The sequence below is a fragment of the Gouania willdenowi genome, chromosome 12 (assembly GCF_900634775.1).
Source record: "Gouania willdenowi chromosome 12, fGouWil2.1, whole genome shotgun sequence".
Taxonomy (NCBI): domain Eukaryota; kingdom Metazoa; phylum Chordata; class Actinopteri; order Blenniiformes; family Gobiesocidae; genus Gouania; species Gouania willdenowi.
In genome coordinates this window covers 31,857,950-31,881,462 of record NC_041055.1, presented here as the reverse complement: position 1 = coordinate 31,881,462, position 23,513 = coordinate 31,857,950, and the positions used below count along the sequence as shown (strand labels likewise).

Here is a 23,513-nt window from a genome sequence, read left to right as displayed (position 1 = left end):
CCAAAGTACATAATTAATTTACAATGTGATTGAATGTTAAATTCTGCATTGTAAATAATTTTCCATTTGAGCCCAAAACCAATCAAATGAACACAATAAGATAAATGTGTATGGGATTCTGGTTCGTTATTGTAAAAACTGCATTTATTGTTGAAACATTTAGAATAATAGTCCAGCGCCATCTTAAAAAACGCAGATGACACCGGAAGTGACGCCACGCCCTCATCATGCAGAGCAAACAGCAGGTGGCAGTGTTGTACCCTAAAGAGGAGGGAGAGTGCACTAAATAACAGTTATAATAAATGTCACAGGCTGAATTATTGTTCATCGTTCACCTGTTCATAAAATAATAATTAAAAAAAAAATCTAATCTTAAACTAAATTAAATTTGCAAAACTATTTTTTAAACTTTATTAATTTACATGTAAATGTATCAAAAACTGTTAAGGTAGCCTGGAACACTAATGATAATAATCTATATTAACAAACTTGATCTCTAAATTGTGTAACAGTATCACGTTGTCTTCATGGTTCATGTTTAAATATCCTAATTCATCTTTTCAAAGTCGGACAATAACGTTAAACAGAACAGGACAAAGTTTTAGCTGTAATCTTCTAATTGAGTCTAAGGAAAAGTTTGTGAAAGCTCAAGCTTTTCATTGAAAACTAATGTGGCTCCTCGAACAGAATCAGTCATGTTTTTACAGCACTTTTCATTAGCTTTGGATTCAAAAAAATTACCAGACAGAAACGAGCCTTTGTGGGTGTAGAACAGGGGTGGGCAACCTTTGCCCCATCTGGGGCCACAAAGCTATGATTGTTTGACCCTCGGGCCACAACGTCAACATTAATGTCAGCTTTTAGAATAATAACTAATATTTTTATTAATATGGGAAATAAAGTGTTGTGTGTGTTTTTATTGTCATTTTGTGTATTTTTGTTGTTTTGTACATTATTTCTCATTTTGTTTAAACAAATATATTGTTTTCAAGTCTGTAGTCTGTTGCCCTTTTGCATAACTTATTTTGTGTATTTGTTCTAATTTTGCTTTTTATATATTATAATGTTATTTTGTGCATTTCTGTGCGAATCTTTTGTAGTTTTTGGAGTAATTTTTATTATTTTAGTCTGTTTTGCATTTTTGTTCTCATTTTGTGTATTTTGTTGATTTGTCTATTTTTCTGTTATTGTTGTGTAATTTTTCATTTTCATTTTTCATTGTGTGTGTTTTTGAAGTAATTTTAGAATTTAGAAGTTAAGTGTAATTTTTGAGTCATTTTATGCATTTATTTTGGGGGCAGCACAAATTTAGTCTGAAGGCCGTATGTGGCCCCCGGACCGCTAGTTGTCCATGCTTTGGTCTAATGTACTTCTCAAACTACGGTTTGTGTAGAGGAACTATTCACACAGTGTGGCATTCGACTCGGACATATTTACGCGTTACACAAAACAAACCGACTTTTGCAATTGATAAAGATTTATATATATATATAGAGAGAGAGTGTGGAACTTTGACCCATTATTAATCACAAATGAACTAATAAAGTTATTAAGTCTTATATTTATCGATATAATCATTTATCAGGTAATTTAAATATGGTTTAATAAACATCACGAGACTCCGCTGTCGTCCATCCAACGTCATTGTGGTCTTTGTAGTCCACATTAGAGGACTGCTCTGAGGAAGACCCACCACAGGACAACAACTCCCAGAGTCCGGCAAAGAGCAGAGAGTGGCCGATGTGCGCATGCGCAGCAGAGCAATGCCTCAGTGACAGCGGGTTAGCATCAACTAGCTGTGAGCGCGGAGCTCCAAACACCGCCCGGCTCGGAAGGATGGGGTCCCGCATCAGGTGAGCCTTTCACCGCCGGACTATAAGGCCTGTTGGACGGGATCAGGGTTAGAACCGGACCTGGTTAGCATTAGCTCCACACTGTACACCCCTAGGTCTACTGGAACGGAGGGTTCACTCCCACCGTACAGCCCGGGTCCCGGTTCACCCGGAGCTCTGTCACCCTCCTCCGTTACTCACGTTACCGTGTTTCAGTGAAATCTGGGAGCGATAATTTAGATAATTGTGTGTGTAAAGTAGTAGAGTAACTGTAATCTGTAACATTTACCACCAAATTCTATGTAACCGGTGCCGTTATCAGCCGTGTTATCACATGTTCTATTACACGTTACAATCCTTCATAAAGTAAAGTAACGAGTATTACTTTACAACATCACTGCCTATGGTCACACATTAAAACACAAAACCCACTGGACACCATATGTGTAATATTACTGATATTTCCTACTCAAGAAAAAGTACCGTTACTTGATTGAAATTGTGCTCAAGTACAAGTTTATTTTTGGTAATAAATCTTAGTACGGGTCCCTTGCATACAGTAATCATCTCATGTAGAACCTTAAAAAGGAAGAGACAACATTTACCACAATTGGAACTTAATTTATTTTCCACAAATGTATCTGTATGAAATAAAATGTTTGTCAAATTGTAATTTTTTTAGGCCAGGCTACAGGACTCTTTCTTGTTGTTTACACTAGTTTAATTCACTATTCCTCTGTTAATTGTGAACGGATCGGGCAGTAATTTGGTAGCTATAATCTATGGGTGTGTGCGCATCGACGCTCGGAGCCCGATTTTCGATTTCTCATTTATTTACGAGTCAAATATTGCAACAGTTGTTGGTACCGAATCATTGGCACATACCAATATATGAATGAGTCAAGTAAGTGTCACTGAGGTATTATCTATGAGATAATATGATGAGTCGCTGGTGATATATCGTTTCAAAGGTTATTCAATGTAGATTATGATTATGCCTTGCACAGTTCAATTAGAGCCCCCCCCCCCCCCCTTTGTTTTTTCTTCTTTTTTTTTGGCAATTTTGATTAAAGTCGTTTTCACATTTATTTGTGAGTCAAATATTGCGATATATGAATGGGACCCATTACTCCGTATGTGCCACGAGTTTTTCAAATGACTACTCCTCCGTTAATGCTCGTTGAATTGGGCTGTAATTTGTCATGGATATTATTCTATGAGCGGATGTTAAGGGAGACATTTTTTTACTCGGTGGAACCGAGTCATTTGATTGAATTCTCGGGAACGTGGTACGTGCTGTTCGGTGTGGAGACGTTCTGCGGGCCTGGCCGTAGTTCATCCAAACTTGGTTTTAGATCAGATAACACCAATGAATTCTATTCAAGATAACTAAAAATGTTCATGCTTTAAGTATAGATACATTTATTAACTTTAAAACAGGGCCATGTGGATATAGAAACCACAACCTGAACCATAGAAAGGGTCTGGGCATTGATCAGAAATGAACATTGATTATGATCAATGTGCCATGAAACGTAAATAAGAAAGTAATTACAAAAATATTAATTTACTCAGTAATCGTTGGGTGTAGAAATGTAACAAATTACTTCTTTTAAAACATACTTAAGTGCAAGTAAAATTTACTGATTCAGAAATATACTCAGAAAAGTACAAGTACTACTACTACCCATACTCTAAAGTAGCTTTTTTTTTTTTCAACCTTGTTGCCGTGACAGCCTGGAATTCTAATGGGGTTGCCTTAGTTTTTCTTAAAATTGATTAAAAAAAAATTGCTATTTAAAAATATAGTTTTTGAAAACATACGATTGGATTTATCATTAACTAATCCTCATGTTCCACATTTTCCCTTCTTTCGGGGTGCCATATCTCAAAAAATATTCATCCTATTCAACTAAAAATGTACATTGTGCCTATGGAAGAATCACAGAACAAATGGTAAAAATTTCAGAATTTTTTGAGTCCAAAGTGCGTGGGACGTTTGTTGAAATGACGGAATGATCCATTAGACTAGGTTAGATAAAGCCTTAGTGTTTTATTATTGATTATATAAACCTAGTGGAGCAGAATAATTGAACATGTATTTATTTCTGCAGGGAGAAGCCGGTGTCTACCTTTGAGGTGTATCTGGAGGTGTCCCATCCTACCACCTACAGCTCTGGTGAGTCGTTGGAGTCTTTATGTGAAATAAGTTCAGGGAAATTGAGTTTTTTTTGAAGATTTTGAGATTTAAAATGACTGCAGTCATGTGACAAAAGTGTGAGAAAATTGCGATCCTCCAATTATTGTGCAGTTTCATTGAATTTGTTACATTATTACAACTGAATTATTTGGTCATTGAGATAATAATTCATGGTTTACTGTCTTTTTAACTCTCCTGCATGCTGAATTGGATGGTCTACAGGGCCAGATTTGGCCCCCAGGCCTTAAGTTTGACACATGTGCCCTATATAGATAGATACATACCTTAATTTCAGACGTGGGGTTCATTTAAACCATGCAAAAAAACACAAATAAAAGGTCTAACAGTCCATTTATTAAGATTGACTCTATATTTATGGTGCTGTCTGTTTGTATTTTGTAACGTGAAATTGAGTTTATGATGATAATTATTATCATGGGAAGTTAGTTAATGAACAAAAAAGGGATTTATGGAAGTATGTACTTCTTCCCATTCCTTTTTGGAAATGTGAAATATTCAAGCCATAAGTGACAGATATTAGTTTCTACAGGATCTTAAAGTTTTTTGATTTTGTGATCAATTTTTATTTAATTTGGGAAAAAATTGCAGAATCATTAAAGGAAATATGTAGGATTTTGGAAAAATTGAGAGTTCTTACAACAATTTCAAGTTAAAAATGACTCCATCATGTGATTAAAAAATGTACAGTTTCATTGAATTTGTATATTTGGAGGTCCTGAGATATCTACAACTGAATTAGTTGGTGATTTACACAATGAGTCATTCTTTCTCTGTCATTTTTAAAAAAAACTTTATCCTGCGGGCCGAATTGTGAGCTTTAAAGGGCCAGATTAGGCCCCCGGGCCTTGAGTTTGACACGATTCCTACATTCTGATTGGTTTAAAGCAGGGATGGGCAACTTTTATAGGAGTGGGGGCCACAAATATAGGATTGTGTGATCCAAGGGCCACATTTTTCAAATTCATGCCAGAATTTTGGAAAAATGGCCATTCTGAGAAAAAATACAGGAAAGAACAAACAATAGCTTATGTTTTGTTTCTCCATCATTTCAGTTAATATTTGTTGTTGTATGTATTTATTTTTTGGGTGTGTGTGTGTGTGTGTGTGTGTGTGTGTGTGTGTGTGTGTGTGTTTGGAGTCATTTTGTGGGTTATTGTTGCTGTTTGGTGTGTTTTTGGTATCATTTTGTGTTATTGGAGTCACTATGCAGTTGCTTTAAGGGCCGCACAAAATTAGACCGAGGGCCGCATGTGGCCCCCTGGCCACCAGTTGCCTATCTCTGGTTTAAGGCCACTGTGTGAGTAACTGTGTGTAAAGCTCAGAGGGTTCCTCTCCTCTCTGACTGTTGTAATCACTTCCTGTTTAGCAACACACTTGTTTCAGTCAGCATTTTTAAATGAATCAGTTATTCTTTTTACATTACATTATTATTATAATACAATATATCTATTTATTTCTTCTTTTTTACCTGTCCATCTCCCCTGGACCTCCTGCTGTTTTCTTGTTGTTTTCCTGACATGATGTTTGGTTTCTCCTGTTTAGATTCACATTTATTTACGTTATCCTGTTTGGAAAGTTGGATCAGTTTGTGCTGCTACAAGCGCTCAGAATGAGCAATGACATCATCACTAAACTCCGTCTGAATCAGCATTAAAACAATCATGATAACAGTTAATGGGAATAAGATGATTTTTATCCATTTAAGAATGTGTTTCCTTAGTAAATCAGGCTCTAAATGTGTTTTATAAATAATTTCATTGGTCCACGCCAAGTGTTTTTTCTCTGTTGGTTTTTAAAAAAATAATTTTTTTTTTAACTAATCAACTTGCTTCACTTATTGTAAAAGTGTCCTGATCTGATCATGTTAGTATTGGATATTGCTTTGATATAAAAACAAAGATTATATGTTACTATATGATTTGTTTTTATTGGATTTATTAAGGTTATTTTTCAGGGTCTTCTATTTTTTTAAATTCAATAATAGAATATTCTTATATTCAAGGTTAAAATGTGAGTAATACATTGGTTTATAATGAATGGATCTGTTTTTTCTCAACCCTCCTGTTGCTGGCTATTGATCAAAAATCTCTTTTCGAACATTGCACACTGAGAAACAAGTCATAAAAGGATGTTTGATCACCTGTAAACTCTGTCATAAAACATGCTTATTTGTATTGTTTTCTATTGTTCCTCTCAAACAGAACCTGTTCTGCTCAGACAGTTCCCCATGGACTACACAGAGCAGGTCTGACTATAACCACACCATTAAACACCTTTACATTTAGTTTTATAACTCTCTGATCCTATACATAATGTTGTTTTGTGCAAAACATGTTTCATTATTATTAATGAACCTGAAAAAAGTGTAGTTACTGCACTAAAGGTTATTGATAAGCTTTAATAAACTAATAATAATGTGTGATGTCTGTCTTTTAGGAGACACTACAGACTGTTCCAAAGTTCTGCTTCCCTTTTAGCATGGACAGGTACACACACACACACACACACACACACACACACACACACACACACACACACACACACACACACACACACACACACACACACACACACACACACACAACAGGGTCGATTGAACATCATGAACGTGTGTATTAACTTTACATCCCTAGAATCCTTACAACCTAGGATAAACTGTTATACATATAAATAAACCACAAACAGTACTTAAAGGTGTTGTGTTATAATTAGGAAAATACAAAAATCATAAATAAAAAAAATCATATTTAGTAAATAAACACAAAACACATTGATCCCAAAAAAATGTAAATGTAGAAACAATAAACAAAACCTTTGTGAACACTCCAGTAGGGATTTGAACAATTTACTTATTTAACTTTTTGAAATATGATCATTTTTATGAACAGAGTGAAGAGGCGTTACATTAGACTGCTGAATACATCATTGTTTGGATTTTAACGATTCTGATTCCGATTCTCTATTTTGATTCCTGTTCTAAACAATTCTTGATTCCAGTTCTTTGAGTTGTGCAGGTCAACAGGTCACAGATTTCAGAGTAGATTTTTTTATTTGAAAAAGCTTTACACGAGCATTTTTATTAATTCACTTAGTTGATATAGTTTCATTTGGTTGCTGTAATGTAAATAGGGTACTCAATTACTAAGGCTTCCAGCTGTAACTGTAAAAGTGAAACTTGCTGAAATAAAACTACAAACAAGTTGTCATCAGTGTAAAAAACAAAGAGCTACAGGTAGATGTGAAACTAAATAAAACAAACTCAAACCCTGGAACAGTCATGTGACAAATAATCAACAGTTCTTGTTGCACTTGTGCGACTTGCGGCGGTGACGTGAGGTGATGACGTGCTGGTGACGACATAATCCAAGATGGCGGCGGCCCGGACTCCAGCCGAGCCTTAAAAGACACCAAGTTTATAATTTTACCTGTTGTTAGAGTGACTATCTTTACAGGGAGCAAATATTTATCCCTGGTGATTGTTTTACTGGGCTTTATTTACCGGTGATTAGCTCCTATCTCCCTTTCACGGTCCACACTGAAACCGTAGCCACACACACACACACACACACATACAGACACACACACACACACACACACACACACACACACACACACACACACACACACACACACACACACACACACACACACACACACACACACACACACACTCACACACACACTTTGACAAGCTGACCGGCCGATACACACACACACACACACACACACACACACATACACACTGAGACTACAGTCGCTACAGTCGCGTTCTGAACACACCTTATACAAACCCCGCGAAAACAAACAGAGCAAGCCGTGGAAACAGTCGAGTTCAGGCATTTAGGAATCGAAAAAAAGAATTGAAATTCAAACATCTTCATAACGGTTCCGGAACGTGACATTTGGAACTGGTTCTTATTTGGAACCTGTTCTTGGTACCCAACCTTACCCTAGGGGTACATGTACCCCAGTTTAGGAACCACTGATGCAGCTAAAAGAATTAGCGTTCTAGCTGCTCTAGTTTCTATTTTACAACTGTTACATAGAGGGGTTTGTCCCCTAAGGGCTAAACTCTGATCGTTCCCATCAATGTGAGAATGGTAGTCAGGTTGTTTTCTTCTGTGATACATAATTTATTCTATGAAATGTGAATATTCTCAGTGGGCCTTGCTCTGCTCTCTGTGGCACTCCTAAAGTCTTTCCTTGTTTCCTGCAGTGAGACGGTGAACCAGGTGGGACAGAGCTTCACCTTCGTTCTGACTGATATAGAGAGCAAACAGAGGTTTGGATTCTGTCGCCTCTCTCCTGGTGCTCACACCTGCTACTGCATCCTCAGGTCAGTCTGTAACACACCTGGTGAACATCCATCATCACTTCTCACACTCAGTAACAGTGATTCATGCAATATTTGTGTTGTTTGTTGGTCCTAAAGTGTTGAATAGGGAGAGAGTGGAGCATGGGGATGTACTAGGGGTGTAAAGATTCATTTTAACTCGAGTCATGGATAATATTGGTTAATCCGTAATCGATTCAGTGACTTTTTAGCCAAAATAATAATAATGTGTACAGTGTGAGTGAAATAAATCCCTGAATACTGGAGAGCACAGGTGAGCTTTCATTGATTCCTGTTGTTTTTTGTAAAGGAATCATTTATGGACACAAACAAACAACATTTAACGATGAATGTATTCACATTTTATTTAAAAATCAACCAACACTTCAGTTTGAATGAACATGTTATCTTTTTTAATAATCAATACGTTTTCAATAAAAATACATATTAGGTTTACCTGACCCTTCTGCTTTGTTTTTTATACATTTAAATAATACAATATTAATATAAAAAATGAATTGCAACCAACATTTGTTCAGGTTAAATGAGCAGTGGTTGAACCTGATTCTTTTCATTTTAACATGACGGTGACATTGATCTGTCGAGCACAGATCAATGTAGTTGGATCGTAGGAATATAAATTGATTCATTGATCTAATGGATGGATCTGCTCGTCTCGTTGCAGCTACCTTCCCTGGTTTGAAGTGTTCTACAAGCTCCTCAACATTCTCTCTGATTACACTGTTAAAGGCGCGGTGAGCACACTCCCGTTACCATAGCGATCAAAGCATTTTTTTTTTTTACTCTATCCATCCATTAGTTCTCATTTCCTCCACTTTCTAAAAGCTTCTTTGTCCTTTAGGAAAGTCAGTGGCAGGAGCTGCTGGTGACGTTATACTCACTTCCTGTCCCTGAGCCCGGGCTTCCTGTTCACCTTGGAGTGGTGAGTTGACATTCCTCATAAACCTTTGATTCATCTGAACAAGAAGGTTACTGATGCTTTGATTCGTCAATACTTTAAATACATTCCCTGAACACAAACATTGTGTTAATTTTTTGCAGCGTTGTTATGAGAATATTTGTTAGGAGTAGAAGGATTGATTAAAATAGAAACCTAGACCGAACAAAATTTTTATTTTCCAACCTTGTTTTATTTTGAAGTTTCAAACCTTTATTTTCAAGGACTTTTAAACTCCGCCCTCCCGTAGGTCAGTGTTTTCAACCTTGGGGTCTTGATCTCATGTGGGCTCGCCTGAAATGTTTTATAGTTAACAATAAATTAAAAAAAAAAATTATTATTATTATTTGTGTGTAAGAATTTCAGCAAAATTCTAATTCTCTGAAGGTTTCATTTATTCAGAACTTTAACATATTACGTTATGAATTGTAACTCGGAAGTCAAGGAAACATCAAAGGAAACATCAAAATGATCAGCAGATGCCTCTGAAGAAGACTGGCTGTTGTCAGTCAAAACATGTCAGGAGATCAAAGTGGATTTCCTCACTAACAGTTGTCTAAATAAATAAAACCATATTATTCAAAAGGAATCTTGCTGTATTTATGTCACATGTCTCATTGATTCTTAAATACTGTGACTGACTCAGCATTATTACAATAAAGTGTTTGTGTTCTTTTTCTAGCATTCGTTTTTCACTGTGCCTGATAGCAGAGAGCTGCCATGTATACCAGAGAACGTGAGTGATGTCATCACCATTAAATTTAAATTCTGTTAGTCTTAACTATGTTTCTATTACAGTTTTTCTGCAAAATAAAAGCGATTTTCCTAAAGTTTGGACAAAGTATATTTTCTTTTTAAACACGTTTTCATTCAAGGTTGTTTTGGAGCCTGTGGAATTATGCAAAAACTGTTTCCATCTTGATTTAATGATACCTGACAATATGGAAACATCGTAAAAACCTCCTCATGAAAGCGTAATTTGAGTGTTTTTATTGAAATATTTTGAATTTGTGCATTTCCGAGGGTAATGGAAACAGCTAATGTTACTCAGCCTGCGTTTGATTTGTGTTTCCAAATAATTTGTATTCTTTTTTTTTCCACAGAGGAACCTAACAGAGTATTTTGTAGCAGTAGATGTGAATAACATGCTTCAGCTGTACGCTAGCATGTTGTATGAACGCCGAATCCTCATCTGCTGTAGCAAACTAAGCACTGTGAGTAGATCCTCTTCCTCCTCTTTTTTTCAATGAATTATTTCTACTTTAATCATTCACTGATTCCATCTTTAACAATGTCTGTTTAATCAGTTTACATTATCTCACAAATGTATTTTACTCCTAATGTTATATTACCTCCTCATTTTCATTCAGAGGGACGATGCAGCATTGGTGAGAATAGTTTTTCAGTCGTCATAAACGAATGAAAAACGACATTAAACTGTGTAAATAGGCCAGTGGTTCTAGCTACAAGTTTCATCATATTTCATAATAAATTAAAAACTATAAATTAACTAAATTACACTAATCACCTGCATAAATAGCAAATGTAAAAGTGACTTTGCAATACAGGAAATAGCAAAATGCTATTTTCAATCTGTGCCAAAAAGCTCAAGAAAACAAAAAAGGAAATTCAGTGCACGTATGAAATGAACTAACAAGGAACAACTAGCATATTTAATAAATAAGTCAAATTTCAAAAATTAAACCAGTTACCTGCTTAAAAAACAAATGTAAAAGTGTAGCAGTCAAAAATACAGGAAATAATAAAACATTGTTTACAATTTGTGGCAAAAAGCTGAAGAAAACAAAGAAGGAAATAATTTTTTTAAGTCAACTATTGAAAGTTTTATTATTCATTGTTACGTTTAGTTCCCTCTCCATATCTAATGCTTTCTCATAATTTAATGCTATTTTAATTTCTGCTACATTTTTAGGATTCTCATTATTACTTTGTTTGTGTGTTTAGTGTTAATGAACTTTATTGTCAATGAAGAAAGGCTTTTAAAGAAGATTGGCATGAAATTGAAAATGTCCTTTTATTTGTTGGGCCTCACCTTTCATACCTCTGTTCCCCACTAGGGAGGGGGGTACGTCACACACTTTGAGAAACACTGAATTAGGCTTTTTTAGTTCATATTAATTGATATATGAATGTCAAATCATTTAATGAACCAATCTGGCAACCCAGCAGAAGGGATGTGACAGTTATAATCATCCTCACTGGGAGTTATTAGTGCAACAGTGTTATTAACAGTATTTTACTGCCCCCCACAGGCCGTGGGTAATAACTACAGTGTTTAGGTGTGTTCACATTCTCCTGATACGTCACTCTGCTGTTCTCACACACAAACACACGTTGATCTTATTAGAGCTCGTCTTTTACTTAAAGTGTGTGTGATGTGAAGTGTCCTGTCGTCCATCTTTGATGACTCTGAGTAAGTGACGTGTGTCCACAGTTAACGGCCTGTGTCCATGGATCTGCTGCCATGTTGTACCCAATGTACTGGCAACACGTTTACATTCCTGTCCTGCCCCAGCATCTGCTGGACTACTGCTGGTAAGAAAGACACACACACACACACACCACCACACACACACACACACACACACACACACGCACACACGCACACACACACACACACACACACAGATTTAGGTTGGACCTGTACACACAACCTTTAAATAATGAATGGGTGGATGGATGGATGAGTGGATGAATGAATGAATGAATGAATGAATGAATGAATCTGCAGTGTCTTCTTACTTCTTCTTACTGCTGTGATTCAAAGATGATGTTAATCATGTTTCTGTGTTTAGTGCTCCAATGCCTTATCTCATTGGAATACATTCAAGCCTGATGGAGGGTAAGAGTGGTGTTTGCGGCGTGTGTGTGTGTGCGCGTGTGTGTCTGTGCGCGTGTGTGTCTGTGCGCGTGTGTGTCTGTGCGCGTGTGTGTCTGTGCGCGTGTGTGTCTGTGCGCGTGTGTGTCTGTGCGCGTGTGTGTCTGTGCGCGTGTGTGTCTGTGCGCGTGTGTGTCTGTGCGCGTGTGTGTGCCACTGTGTGTGTTTAGGGTTAGGGTTACCCAGTGTGTTTTCAGTCCTGTGTGTGTGTGTTTGCGTGTGTTTTGAGTTCCGTGTGTGTGTTTTCTCTCTTTGTTTCCCACAGAAAGCTGGATCAATGGCTCTGGACGATGCAGTGATCCTGAACGTAGACACTAACACACTGGAGAGCCCTTATGATGACCTTCAAAGTTTACCCAATGACGTGGTGAGGAACTACTGTGACACATGTGAGCAGTGTTTAGAGAAGCGAGGAGCTAGCGTGTGTGTGTTAACGTGCACACACTCTCCTCAGGTTTCTTCTCTGAAAAGCCGTTTGAAGAAGCTCTCAGCGACTCCAGGAGACGGCGTAGCTCGAGCTTTCCTCAGGAGTCAGGCTGCTCTGTTCGGAAGTTACAGGAACGCCCTGAAGATGGAGCCGGTCAGTACTCCTCTTCATCATCACTACTCGTGATCTTATTATCATTAGCTTATCTTTAGCACTACGTTAGCTTATCTTTAGCACTGCGTTAGCTTATCTTTAGCACTACGTTAGCATATCTTTAGCACTACGTTAGCTTATCTTTAGCACTACATTAGCATATCTTTAGCACTACGTTAGCTTATCTTTAGCACTACATTAGCATATCTTTAGCACTACATTAGCATATCTTTAGCACTACGTTAGCTTATCTTTAGCACTACGTTAGCATATCTTTAGCACTACGTTTGCATATCTATAGCGCTAAATCAGCATATCTTTAGCACTACGTTAGCTTATCTTTACCAATAGGTTAGCATATCTTTAACTCTACGTTAGCTTATCTTTAGCTCTACGTTAGCTTATCTTTAGCTCTACGTTAGCTTATCTTTGGCTCTACGTTAGCATATCTTTAGCTCTACGTTAGCTTATCTTTGGCTCTACGTTAGCATATCCTTAACTCTACTTTAACTTATCTTTAGCTCTACGTTATCATATCTTTAACTCTACGTTAGCTTATCTTTAGCTCTACGTTAGCATATTTTTTAGCTCTACATTAGCTTATCTTTAGCTTCTTCAGTTTGTCCTTGGCTCTTCTTTAGCTAATCTTTAGTGCTATGTTTATCTTATTTTTATTTCATTTGTAGCTGATCTTTAGTTATAAACTGATGAATGGTTTATTGTGGACAGTATTCACTAACCTGTATCCAGAGAGTTATGTCTCTTTCTACAATAATACCAGTTTGAAGTGCTGCTTTCATGACTGTGGGAAAGATGAGTGTCCAGTAAACGTGTTGCATGAATAAAGCCCATTGATCATTGATTGTTTCAGAACTAATGTCAGCATGTTTCTGTGTCTCACACTTTAGGAGGAATTGATCACTTTTAATGAGGAAACCTTCCTCAACCATCGCAGCAGTGCCATGAGACAATTCCTGCAGAACGCTATTCAGCTGCAGTTCTTCAAACAGGTAGACTTTAGAACAAAGTTCACTTTTTTCTTGTTTCTACGCAAATGCACATTCAACCAATCCTGTCCATTGTGACACATGTGCTGTAAAAGTTTAAACTTCTCATCAGCTCAGCAGCACTCTGGTGATGCTCTGTGTGATAGTTAGCTAGCTTACCTGTAGAAGGGCTTTACAGTGGTAGATGAGCAGAACGCTGCATGTTTCTTCTCTGATGGTAAAACCTTCTGTTCTCCAACCTGCAGTTCATCGACGGCCGATTGGACCTTTTAAACTCTGGACAGGGTTTCAGTGACGTCTTTGAGGAGGAGATCAGCATGGGAGAATATGGAGGTACGTCTGCAAGCAGTTGATGATGATTGACATTGTTGATATTGATGTTGAATTATTACTTATGGTTACATTATGTTATTGTAACACTAGATGGCAGCACCTGCAGCCAATCAAACTTGAAGCACTTGTTACACATTTACTGAGGGTTTTTTGCTCCGCTCTGTATTTTTTCTTGTGTTGTTTGTCACTTTAAACAAAAGCGTCTGATAAAAGAAATAGTAGAAGTTAAACACAACAAAATGTTACAGTGTAAGCTTTGGGCTTTGTCCTCTTAAATGACTCGTTATATCTGATTCTTTATAGCTGACTCTTTACTGACTTGTTTTAACTAACACGTTACAACTGACTCATTATAAATTACTTGTTACATCTGACTTATAAATAACTTATTGTAACTGACTCGTTATAACTGACTCATTACAACTGACTTGTTACATTTGACTTGTTACATCTGACTTATAAATAACTTATTGTAACTGACTCGTTACAACTGACTCATTACATCTGACTGGTTGTAAATAACTCATTGTAACTGACTTGTGGTAAATGACTCGTTATATCTGAGTCATTGTAACTGACTCATTGTAACTGATTTGTCCTAACTGACTTGTTATATCCGACTCATAAAATCTGACTCGTTGTAAATGACTCGTTATAACTGACTTTGTAGATTCTGTAAGGTTCTGTTGTTCCCACTCCTCCTAAAGTTGATCATTTCCATCCAGAAAAAAGGTTTCAGCTGAACTTGTTACATCACGTATGATAAACAGCATGTTTGATGTGCATGTTTGATGTGCACGTTGATGTGGGGCCTTTTTCAGTAGGACTTTGTTTTTTTTTCAGGTAGTGATAAAACCTATCACCAGTGGCTGTTTACTGTGAAGGTGAGCGTTCCTACTTTACTACGTCTAACAGTAAATAAACGTGTGTCTGTGTGCACGTGTCTTTGACTGTGTGTGCTCACCTAAATCAAAACAGAACTAAACCACACACAAAAGATGAGAATATGAGACGTAAATGTGAGAATAAGTGTTTTCTATATTTATCCACTTATAAATGAAAAGTAGGTCAGTGACAGCAGTCGAACTCATCACGGCTGGAAACACAGTGAAGTGTAACGGGTGAAGAAAGAGCCACTGGCTGCCTGTTCGGCGCGGTTCTGGTCGTCTGCTGGGTGTGGGCTTCGGCTCCTCCGCTGGGGCCTCGGGCAGGGAGTTCTCTGGGCCCTCCCCTCGGGGGGTTAGGCGCGGGGGGGGGGGGGGGGGGGTGGGGGGGTCGATGGGGTGGGGGGTCTGGGGTTGGGGGTGGGATCGGTGGCGTGGTGCGCTGGGTCCTTGGCTCCTTGGGGCTTTCTCGGGTGTGTATGGGGGGGCGATGGCTGCCTCTCGGCTTGGGATCTTGGGGGCGTTCGGGGGACTGCTTGGCCGTGGGGTGGTCGCCGGGGGCCCTTAGGCTGCCTGCTCTTGCTGCTGGCCTGACTGCTTCTTCGGGCCCGGGGGCGGCTCTTGGGTTTTGCAGTGGCGGTACTTGGAAATACATTTGTCATGGATGCACTGGCCTTGGGCTGTGGGATAACACTCATACTGGGCTCAGCCTTAGACACGTTGTTCCCAAATACCTGTTTTATGGAATGTCCACTCACCTCTTCCTCTGTTCACAGCCACCACCATTATTCCTAAACCACACACTGGTCACCAAACTGGCTTGACAACACAACAATAAACACAATATACACAACCACAATTTCACATCGCATCACTTAAAACTATTCCTCACCCATTCCATATCCTATCTTGTATCCCTCTTCCCTGCTAACTTCCCCACCCCCCTCCAACCCCTCACCTTGGTGTAACACTGCCCTCTCTTTTTTACATCCTCCCTTTAATAAAGTATTTCTTACCCTTCCCTAGGGAGGGCTGGTGACGGTCACAATTATGCAATGAAATAAATAAATTTATTTAATTGCAATAATAAAATATGCATTGCTGTCAAAAGATTGCACTTCTTGTAGTGTTAACCTTCGAAAGCATGTGCAGACAAGGTAGAAAAAAAAAAAAAAAAAAAAAAGAAAGAGCTAACGATGAACTAAAACAGGGATTCTCAACCTTGGGGTCAGGCCCCTTTTTGGGGTCGTGAGACACTGGGAGGGGGTCGTCAGATGCCTTCAATAAACTAAGAATATTTTCTGAACAATTTGAGCTTATTTTTGCTTATTTTGCTTAACTACACCAAACTTGCCATATTTTAGCCTAATTTCATCACTTTTTCTTGCCATTATGTTGCTCCCTTTAATGCATTTTAGCCCATTATCAACACATTTTCAGCACTTATAAATGCTTTACACCACTTTTTTCACCTCATGTCACATATGTTGACCCATTATTGTCACTTTTAATCTCTTTCAACTATTTATTATGCTTATTTTTGCCAAATTAACCACATTTACAATTAGTTATGCTCATTATTTGCCAGTTTAAACTAATTGTTCCTACTTTTTAAATGACAATATACATCTATAAGGCTGCAGGCTCAATGTGGCTCTTTAACTCTGATATATGAGCACATTAAATGGACTAATTAATTACCATCGGCACATGTTTGTGTGCTAACGTACCGTGTGCACATTCTCGCGCTAGGTTTCCTTTTATTAATCACAGTTTGTGTAAAGTGTTATATTACAGGCCCTGTTCTTTTTCCTCAGGTTGTTTTCAGGCTTTCATATATTTTGCCTTTTTTCATAATAAACTGTAGGGCTCACTAATCCAGCTCACAAATGTCATGTAAACTCTTTGTGACAGAAAGGGGGCGGGGCCATCTTTAACACAATGAGGACCAAAGCGAATCCAGCCATGAAGACTGTCTACAAGTTTGTAAGTACAGTAAATCCCCTCTATGAGAAAACTCTGTGTTCATCACTGCTACAGTCTGTGTTTGTCCTTCATCAACAGGCCAAAGATCACGCAAAGATGGCATTAAGGAGGTGAAGAGCCGCTTGAAGCAGAGGTGTGTATAAATCAAATCACCCCCCACCCAGGGTTGACACTCAGTGTGTTCCAAGTCGTTGAATCCCTGGTTTTTTCCACAGGAGGAATCAGAGAATGGATTCTCCACTGGAGGATCAGCTGTGATCAATGAGCAGAGCTCAGCGGGTCTCACTCCCTTCACTGGAGCTCTGAAAGGGGAGGGGCAGCTTCGACCAATCACTGTGCACTTTGGACAGGTGGGTTTAACTACTGACTACACACAGACATCAGTAGAGAAGGAGGCTCAATGACTCTGAGTGTAAATATATGTAGTATATAAGACACCGACAATATACAAGCAGTAGTTGACGGGGAGTGACTATTTATTTAATGTGGGAACATTTAGTCAAATAATTTGAGGATTGAGGAGGATTTTGGAAAAATTAGGTTTTTTTTAACACTTTGTGAGTAAAAAACGACATTCATGGTGTTTTACAAACATGTTAAAACTGGAAATCCTTTCAAATATTGTTGAGGTTCATTCTGACAAATTCAATGAAATTCCACTTGAATAATTATGAAGTTCTACTTCCAAATAAAACTTGAAATGTTTTGTTTTAAAAAAAAAAAAAATGATAGTGATGTAAAATGACTCCCAACGTTTGCTTAATTTCAATAAATAATTCCCGTGAAAAGTTCCTATTTTTTTAATAGCCAAAATTCCAGAGCTTAAGTTCTCGTGGAAATGTTTCAGGTAGTTTACGCCCCTTTGCAACCCTACCGAGATATTTACAACTACATTATTTGGTCATTTACACAATAATTCATTATTTTCTCTGATTGGATGTTTTAAAGGGGAGGATTTGGCCCCGGGCCTTGAGTTTGACACGTGATGTAGAATATCTAAATGTTTATTCATTCTAAGACTTTGTTCCTCTAGGGTTGGCCTCCGACGCTGGTGAAGAGACCCAGCAGTGACGTGTGTGTAGAAAGCAGCACTGACCAGTAAGAGCTCCCACTATAGAACACACATGATTAGATGTACTATACAAAATGTTATTAAAAAAGGACAGACAGGAAGGATTTACTGACACGTCTGTAGGGACAGACCTAGAAATCAGATGAAAACAGTTTGCGTGAAGTCATTTTTTAAATGTAAACATTTGATATATTTAATAGAGATCACTGTAAATGCTTTTTCTTCTGGTTATTCTGATAAAAATCAGACTTTAGTCAGTGTTTCTATAGTGAATGATCACCTTCATTATTTAAAACCAATGACCTCATCACTGACAGGAGGTTGACCCTCTGTAGTGGTGGGGTGATATATCTGATATGCTGATGTATTCTGCTGCTTATTTGACCGATAATTGATGCCAATACTAGGCTTTACGCCGATCTGATCAGCTTTATCGGATCGGCAGACATTTAGCATTTTACGCAATTATTGTGATTGACTGTAATGTCTGAATTCACCGTGTGTGTGTGTGTGTGTGTGTGTGTGTGTGTTGTGTGTGTGGTGCGTGTGCGCAGCTGCACGCGCCCCACCCTCCCACTTTGCACCTGTGAAGAGGGAAATCTCCTACACTTCCACTCCCTCACAGTTCACAATGATGCGTTTAGATACGACACATGGAATCGATTTATTTAGTGGATCGTGATCGTGCAAAGCGTTAGTCAATCCCGTCTCTTCATCATTTTGTCTCGCTGACACTTGCTTGTTTCCATTACTCTTGGAAATGCACAATATCTAGATATTTTCAATAAAACCTGATAATTGAAACACCTGAATTTCCAGAAAAAAAACTAAAATATTGCTAAAAAGTTTTTACACTTTCATGAGGAGGTTTTCAGACGTTTTGATATTGAAATGGAAACACTTTTCTCTGCAAAGAGACGTCACATGACCACGTCTCTTTTTTATTTTATGAAATTCTGTCATGGAAACACAGTTACTTTTACCCCAAATTGAGGATGGAAACCAGTATGGCTCTGCTCTTATTGGTTACCCTCCCAAACTCCTTTACCCTTGTACCCCCCCCCTCATTGGGGTGTGTGTAACACTGTCCTCCTTTTTATCTGTTTTCTCTCCTGTATAAAGTCTGTTTTATCCTTCCCTGTAGAGGGTTGTGACACTCAGTTAAATTCAAGAATAAAGTGTTACTATTTGATTATTTACAAGAACAAAACACGAGTTTAACACTTTATATAGTGTTAAAAGATGATTGACAGGTGGTCCTCACTGTGTGTGTGTGTGTGTGTGTTGTGTGTGTGTGTTGTGTGTGTGTGTGTGTGTGTGTGTGTGTGTGTGTGTGTGTGTGGTGTGTGTGTGTGTGTGTGTGTGTGTGTGTGTGTGTGTGTGTGTGTTTGTGTGTGTGTGTTTTCTTACTCCAGCTCTGTCCGTCCTACTCGACACTACACAGTTTTTCTATCTGAGGATTCTTCTGGAGATGAACTCCATTACAATGACGACTCCATCTCTGGATTTCCTGACAGCTTTCTGCTCTCTGTTCCTTTTGATTGGTCCCCACTGTAGGCAGCTCTCTGATTGGCTCTCTCTGTGTGTGTGTGTGTGTGTGTGTGTGTGTGTGTGTGTGTGTGTGTCACAGATGTTTGTCACACTGTGCACAGTAACCAGTAACCTGTTGTCTCCACAGGCCACAGCCCTACCGCTCCCTGAAAGAGGCGGAGCTGACAGAGGGCGGGGACAGTCACACGGCCCCGCCTAGCCCGCTCACCGACAGGTTCTCCAACGTTAACCTGTTGGGTGAGATGTTTGGTTGTCAGGACGAACCAGACGGTCAAACACTGGCTTTGACTAAAAGTCTAGAAGACCTGAGGACGACGAGAAGCTCTGATCTACAGACCAAGTTCACCTACCAGGTAAAAATGTTCATAGACTACACTTTATTAAGTTCAATTAACCAGACTATGACTAATTAAAAAAAACACAGATTGAAAACCTACATCAAAATATATTGATAATCGACTAATAAAAACGACTCTAAACTTTTGTCACATGAGACGAAATCCAATCAAAGCTCATGTAATCACGTGATCTTAACTTTATTTATATCAAATCTGTTCCGTGTGTGTTTACGATTATTAATAACATCCAATATCAGGTTGATTCAATACTAATTAAAATCTTAAAAAAAAATGCACCCAACTCCTGTTTATTTTAGTCGACTAATCCTTAACCTCATTTATTTGACTAAACCTAGGACTATAACAGAAATAAATAACCCTAATGACTACATTATATCACATGATCAGTGTGTGATCACATGATCAGTTGTTTTTCTATGATAAATGACTAAATAACACCATCTTTAACCTTTTACTGCTTTTTAAAATGTTCAAACCACAGAAACATCTTTAATGTGTTATAATAATAACAATAATGCATTGGATTTTATACAGTTTATCATAGACACTCAAAGCACTTTTACAGGCATTATTCACTCCACACTTAGTGCGTGTGTGTTTGTGTGTGTTCGTTGTGCGTGTGTGTGCGTGTGTGTGTTCGTGTGTAGTGCACGTTGTTGTTTTCTAAAATCCTGCTTGTGTCCCGCAGCGTATGGACGTGGACGTCAGTGAGTCTCAGATTCTTCCAGGACTCAAACTGTCCAGTTCCTACAGCAGGATCCCCACCACGGCTCAGACCAGAGTGACCCCCCCTCCCTCAGTGGGAAGCATCCACCGTCCCCCGTCCTCAGGGCAGGAGGACCCCTGAACCAGGGACCGCCCTGGTCCCGCCCTCGTCTCAGTCCCGCCCTAAAGCTGGGGCGGCTGCAGAGGGAGGGGCTCTGTCGGGGGGGCAGGAGTTCAGACTGGCTCTGACTCGGACCACGGACCAGGACTTGAAAAGCCCTCCTCAGCCCACTGAAGACCACGTGGACCTGATCAGTCTCCTGGACCCTCTGAGCTCCTCTGGAGGCCCTCGCCCCCACGCCCCTCTCAATCCTTTCACCCCAGCCCTGCAGCGCTACTCCCCCACAGTGGGGGGGGGGAACCCCTTCAGCGTGGTCTACGTCCCCCAACCAGGTGCTGGTTTCCCAGCCCCGCGTTACCCACAATGCTACGCTCCGGTCCAGGGATTCTACAGGCCTCAGCTACCAGGGGGGTCCATGTTCACCCCCCTCTGTGGACCCCTGTCCTACCCATGCCCCCCAATCACTAACCTGGGTCACACCCCCCAGGTCCACAGACCAGCACAGACCTCAGTCCCAGTGGGGGCCACTAGGGGGGCCGAGGATCCATTTGGAGACCTGCTGCCCCTCAGTAGACCACCTGCTGCCCCCCCCCCAAAACCAGCGCAGACGACCTGCGTAAGAAATGGGAGACGTTTGAGTAACACACACACGTGTAATATATAAATATATAATGTCTGATGTAAATGTGCTGAATAAGGACAGACTGACCTACAGGTCAAAGGTCACAGCTTCCCTCTCTCACGCTCTGATTTAATGTGTAAATATTTAATTCACTCTAAAGCTGCTTTTGGCTCCAAATGTTTGGTTTCCATTGGTTACTTTACTTTGAAACGGGTGAAAAGGTCAGAGGTCAAAGTGCGTCATACAGTGAACCTGTTGTTTTTAAATCATTTAAATGAGATTTCAACGTTTTCTCACAAAGACAAACAGGATGTCAACCTGCTTCGCTTTCTCTCAATAAACTATTTAAACTATGTGACACACAATCATGGGACGGAGTGTGTGTGTGTTTGTTGAAAAGATGAAAGAAGCACTTTAAAGACTTCTCCTTTAATAAAGGGATGCTAAAGCTAAGCTAACTAGTGTTTAAGGTCACTGAGTTGTTGAAAGATTGAAGAGAAACAATATGGTCCTTCAGGGGCATGACGTTCTAAAGGAAATGTTTTAATATTTATAGACACATCATGTAACACGGGTTTTCAACCTGGAGGTCGGGACCTCATTTGGGGTCGCACGACACTAGGAGGTGGTCACCAGATGCCTTTAAAGAAGCAATTTGAGCCCATTTTTGCTTATTTTTACCCATTTTCTTCAACTCCACCAAACATGTCATATTTAACATATTTTCATCACTTTTTCATTTTTTGCTCCTTTTAATGTATTTTTGCTACATTACTCCCATTTCTGACACTTCTACATCACATTTTAATGCCTTTTCTGCACATTTTTCCACTTTCAAGACATTTTCAGCACTTATAAACCCTTTCCACCACTTTACCCATTATTGTCACTTTTAACCTATTTTTTTATACATTTTTCTTGACATTTTTTACTCTTTTTAATGCATTTTTGGTACAGTACTCCCATTTGCACCACTTTCCCACTTAATGTCTCATATGTTGACCCATTATTGTCACTTTTCACCTCTTCACTGTATTTCATGCTTATTTTTGCCAATTTAACCACACTCACGATTTGTCATTCCCATTATTTGCCAGTTTAAATGAATTATTCCTGTTTTTTAAAATTGCATCTCCCCATTTCTGCCACTTTTAAGCCAATATTGACACTTTGAACTGTTTTTTACCACTTTTTCTGTCTGTTTTTGTCCACTCTAATTTGCAACTTTTAACCAATATTTGTGGTTTTTAAAATCCATTTTCACCACCTTTTCCACCATTTTTGGTCACTTTGAACCATTTTATTAGTGATTAAAACCATGATTTCCATCTTTAAGATGACTATAATAATAATAATAAACGTTCCTGGATAACAGTGGATATTATTCAGATGAATAAATAAATGTGGTTATCACAGATTCATAGAACAATGGACCATCATTTTACTGACTTTATGGATGGACCCCAAAAATCTCCCCTTTATTCCCCTTATAGATGGTCCTGTCTCCACATGACTGTTCTTCAATGTTCATGTCTGTGTTCAACCACCTTCAGCTACAGTGGGGGTCCCCGCTCTCTGGAACCTTTATTTAGGGGCAGAGAACTTCAAGAACCACTGATGTAATGTGTTGGTTCTAACAGCGTCTCACATTTAATAATGAAGGATAGTAAAGAAAAGATAATCCTCTTTATTACACGTATGTAAAGGTTTTGTTAAGAAGTAAAACTATCAAACCTGATTAAAAAAACATGATTCAGAAGTATTTCAGCAGTGTGATGATAATAATAATACACCTGTAATGTTTTCCTTGGTATTTTTACACTTTTTTCTGTTGAATTCTGACTTTTTTATATAATTTATATTGGACCTGTTTTTTTTCCCCAGTGGCCATGATGCTCTAACATCAGCCTCTGTGACTGAATACGTACTGTAACATGATGATACTCACTTTGTTTTGTTCATTCCTGATGACCTCAGAGATTTCCCTCTGCTTAGTTAGCATTGTAGCATTAGCATGGTGGGATTGTGTGTGTGGCGTGTGTGGAACTGG

General features: G+C 38.8%; 1 protein-coding gene across 1 annotated transcript; it reads left to right on the top strand.

The window, feature by feature from the left end:
• The first annotated feature begins 1,733 nt into the window (after window positions 1-1,733).
• dennd1a (DENN/MADD domain containing 1A) lies at window positions 1,734-21,916 on the top strand. The gene is given in 26 exon segments (XM_028462453.1): window positions 1,734-1,853; window positions 3,947-4,011; window positions 6,255-6,298; window positions 6,490-6,539; window positions 8,270-8,389; window positions 9,072-9,141; window positions 9,249-9,329; window positions 10,027-10,080; window positions 10,448-10,558; window positions 11,800-11,900; window positions 12,161-12,206; window positions 12,509-12,610; window positions 12,698-12,823; window positions 13,732-13,833; window positions 14,076-14,163; window positions 15,007-15,047; window positions 16,962-17,033; window positions 17,112-17,130; window positions 17,133-17,170; window positions 17,252-17,383; window positions 18,067-18,131; window positions 19,521-19,658; window positions 19,784-20,009; window positions 20,704-20,826; window positions 20,828-21,421; window positions 21,424-21,916. Coding segments are annotated over 26 exon segments (2,781 nt in total). The 5' UTR covers window positions 1,734-1,740; the 3' UTR covers window positions 21,484-21,916.
• The last annotated feature ends 1,597 nt before the right edge of the window (window positions 21,917-23,513 follow it).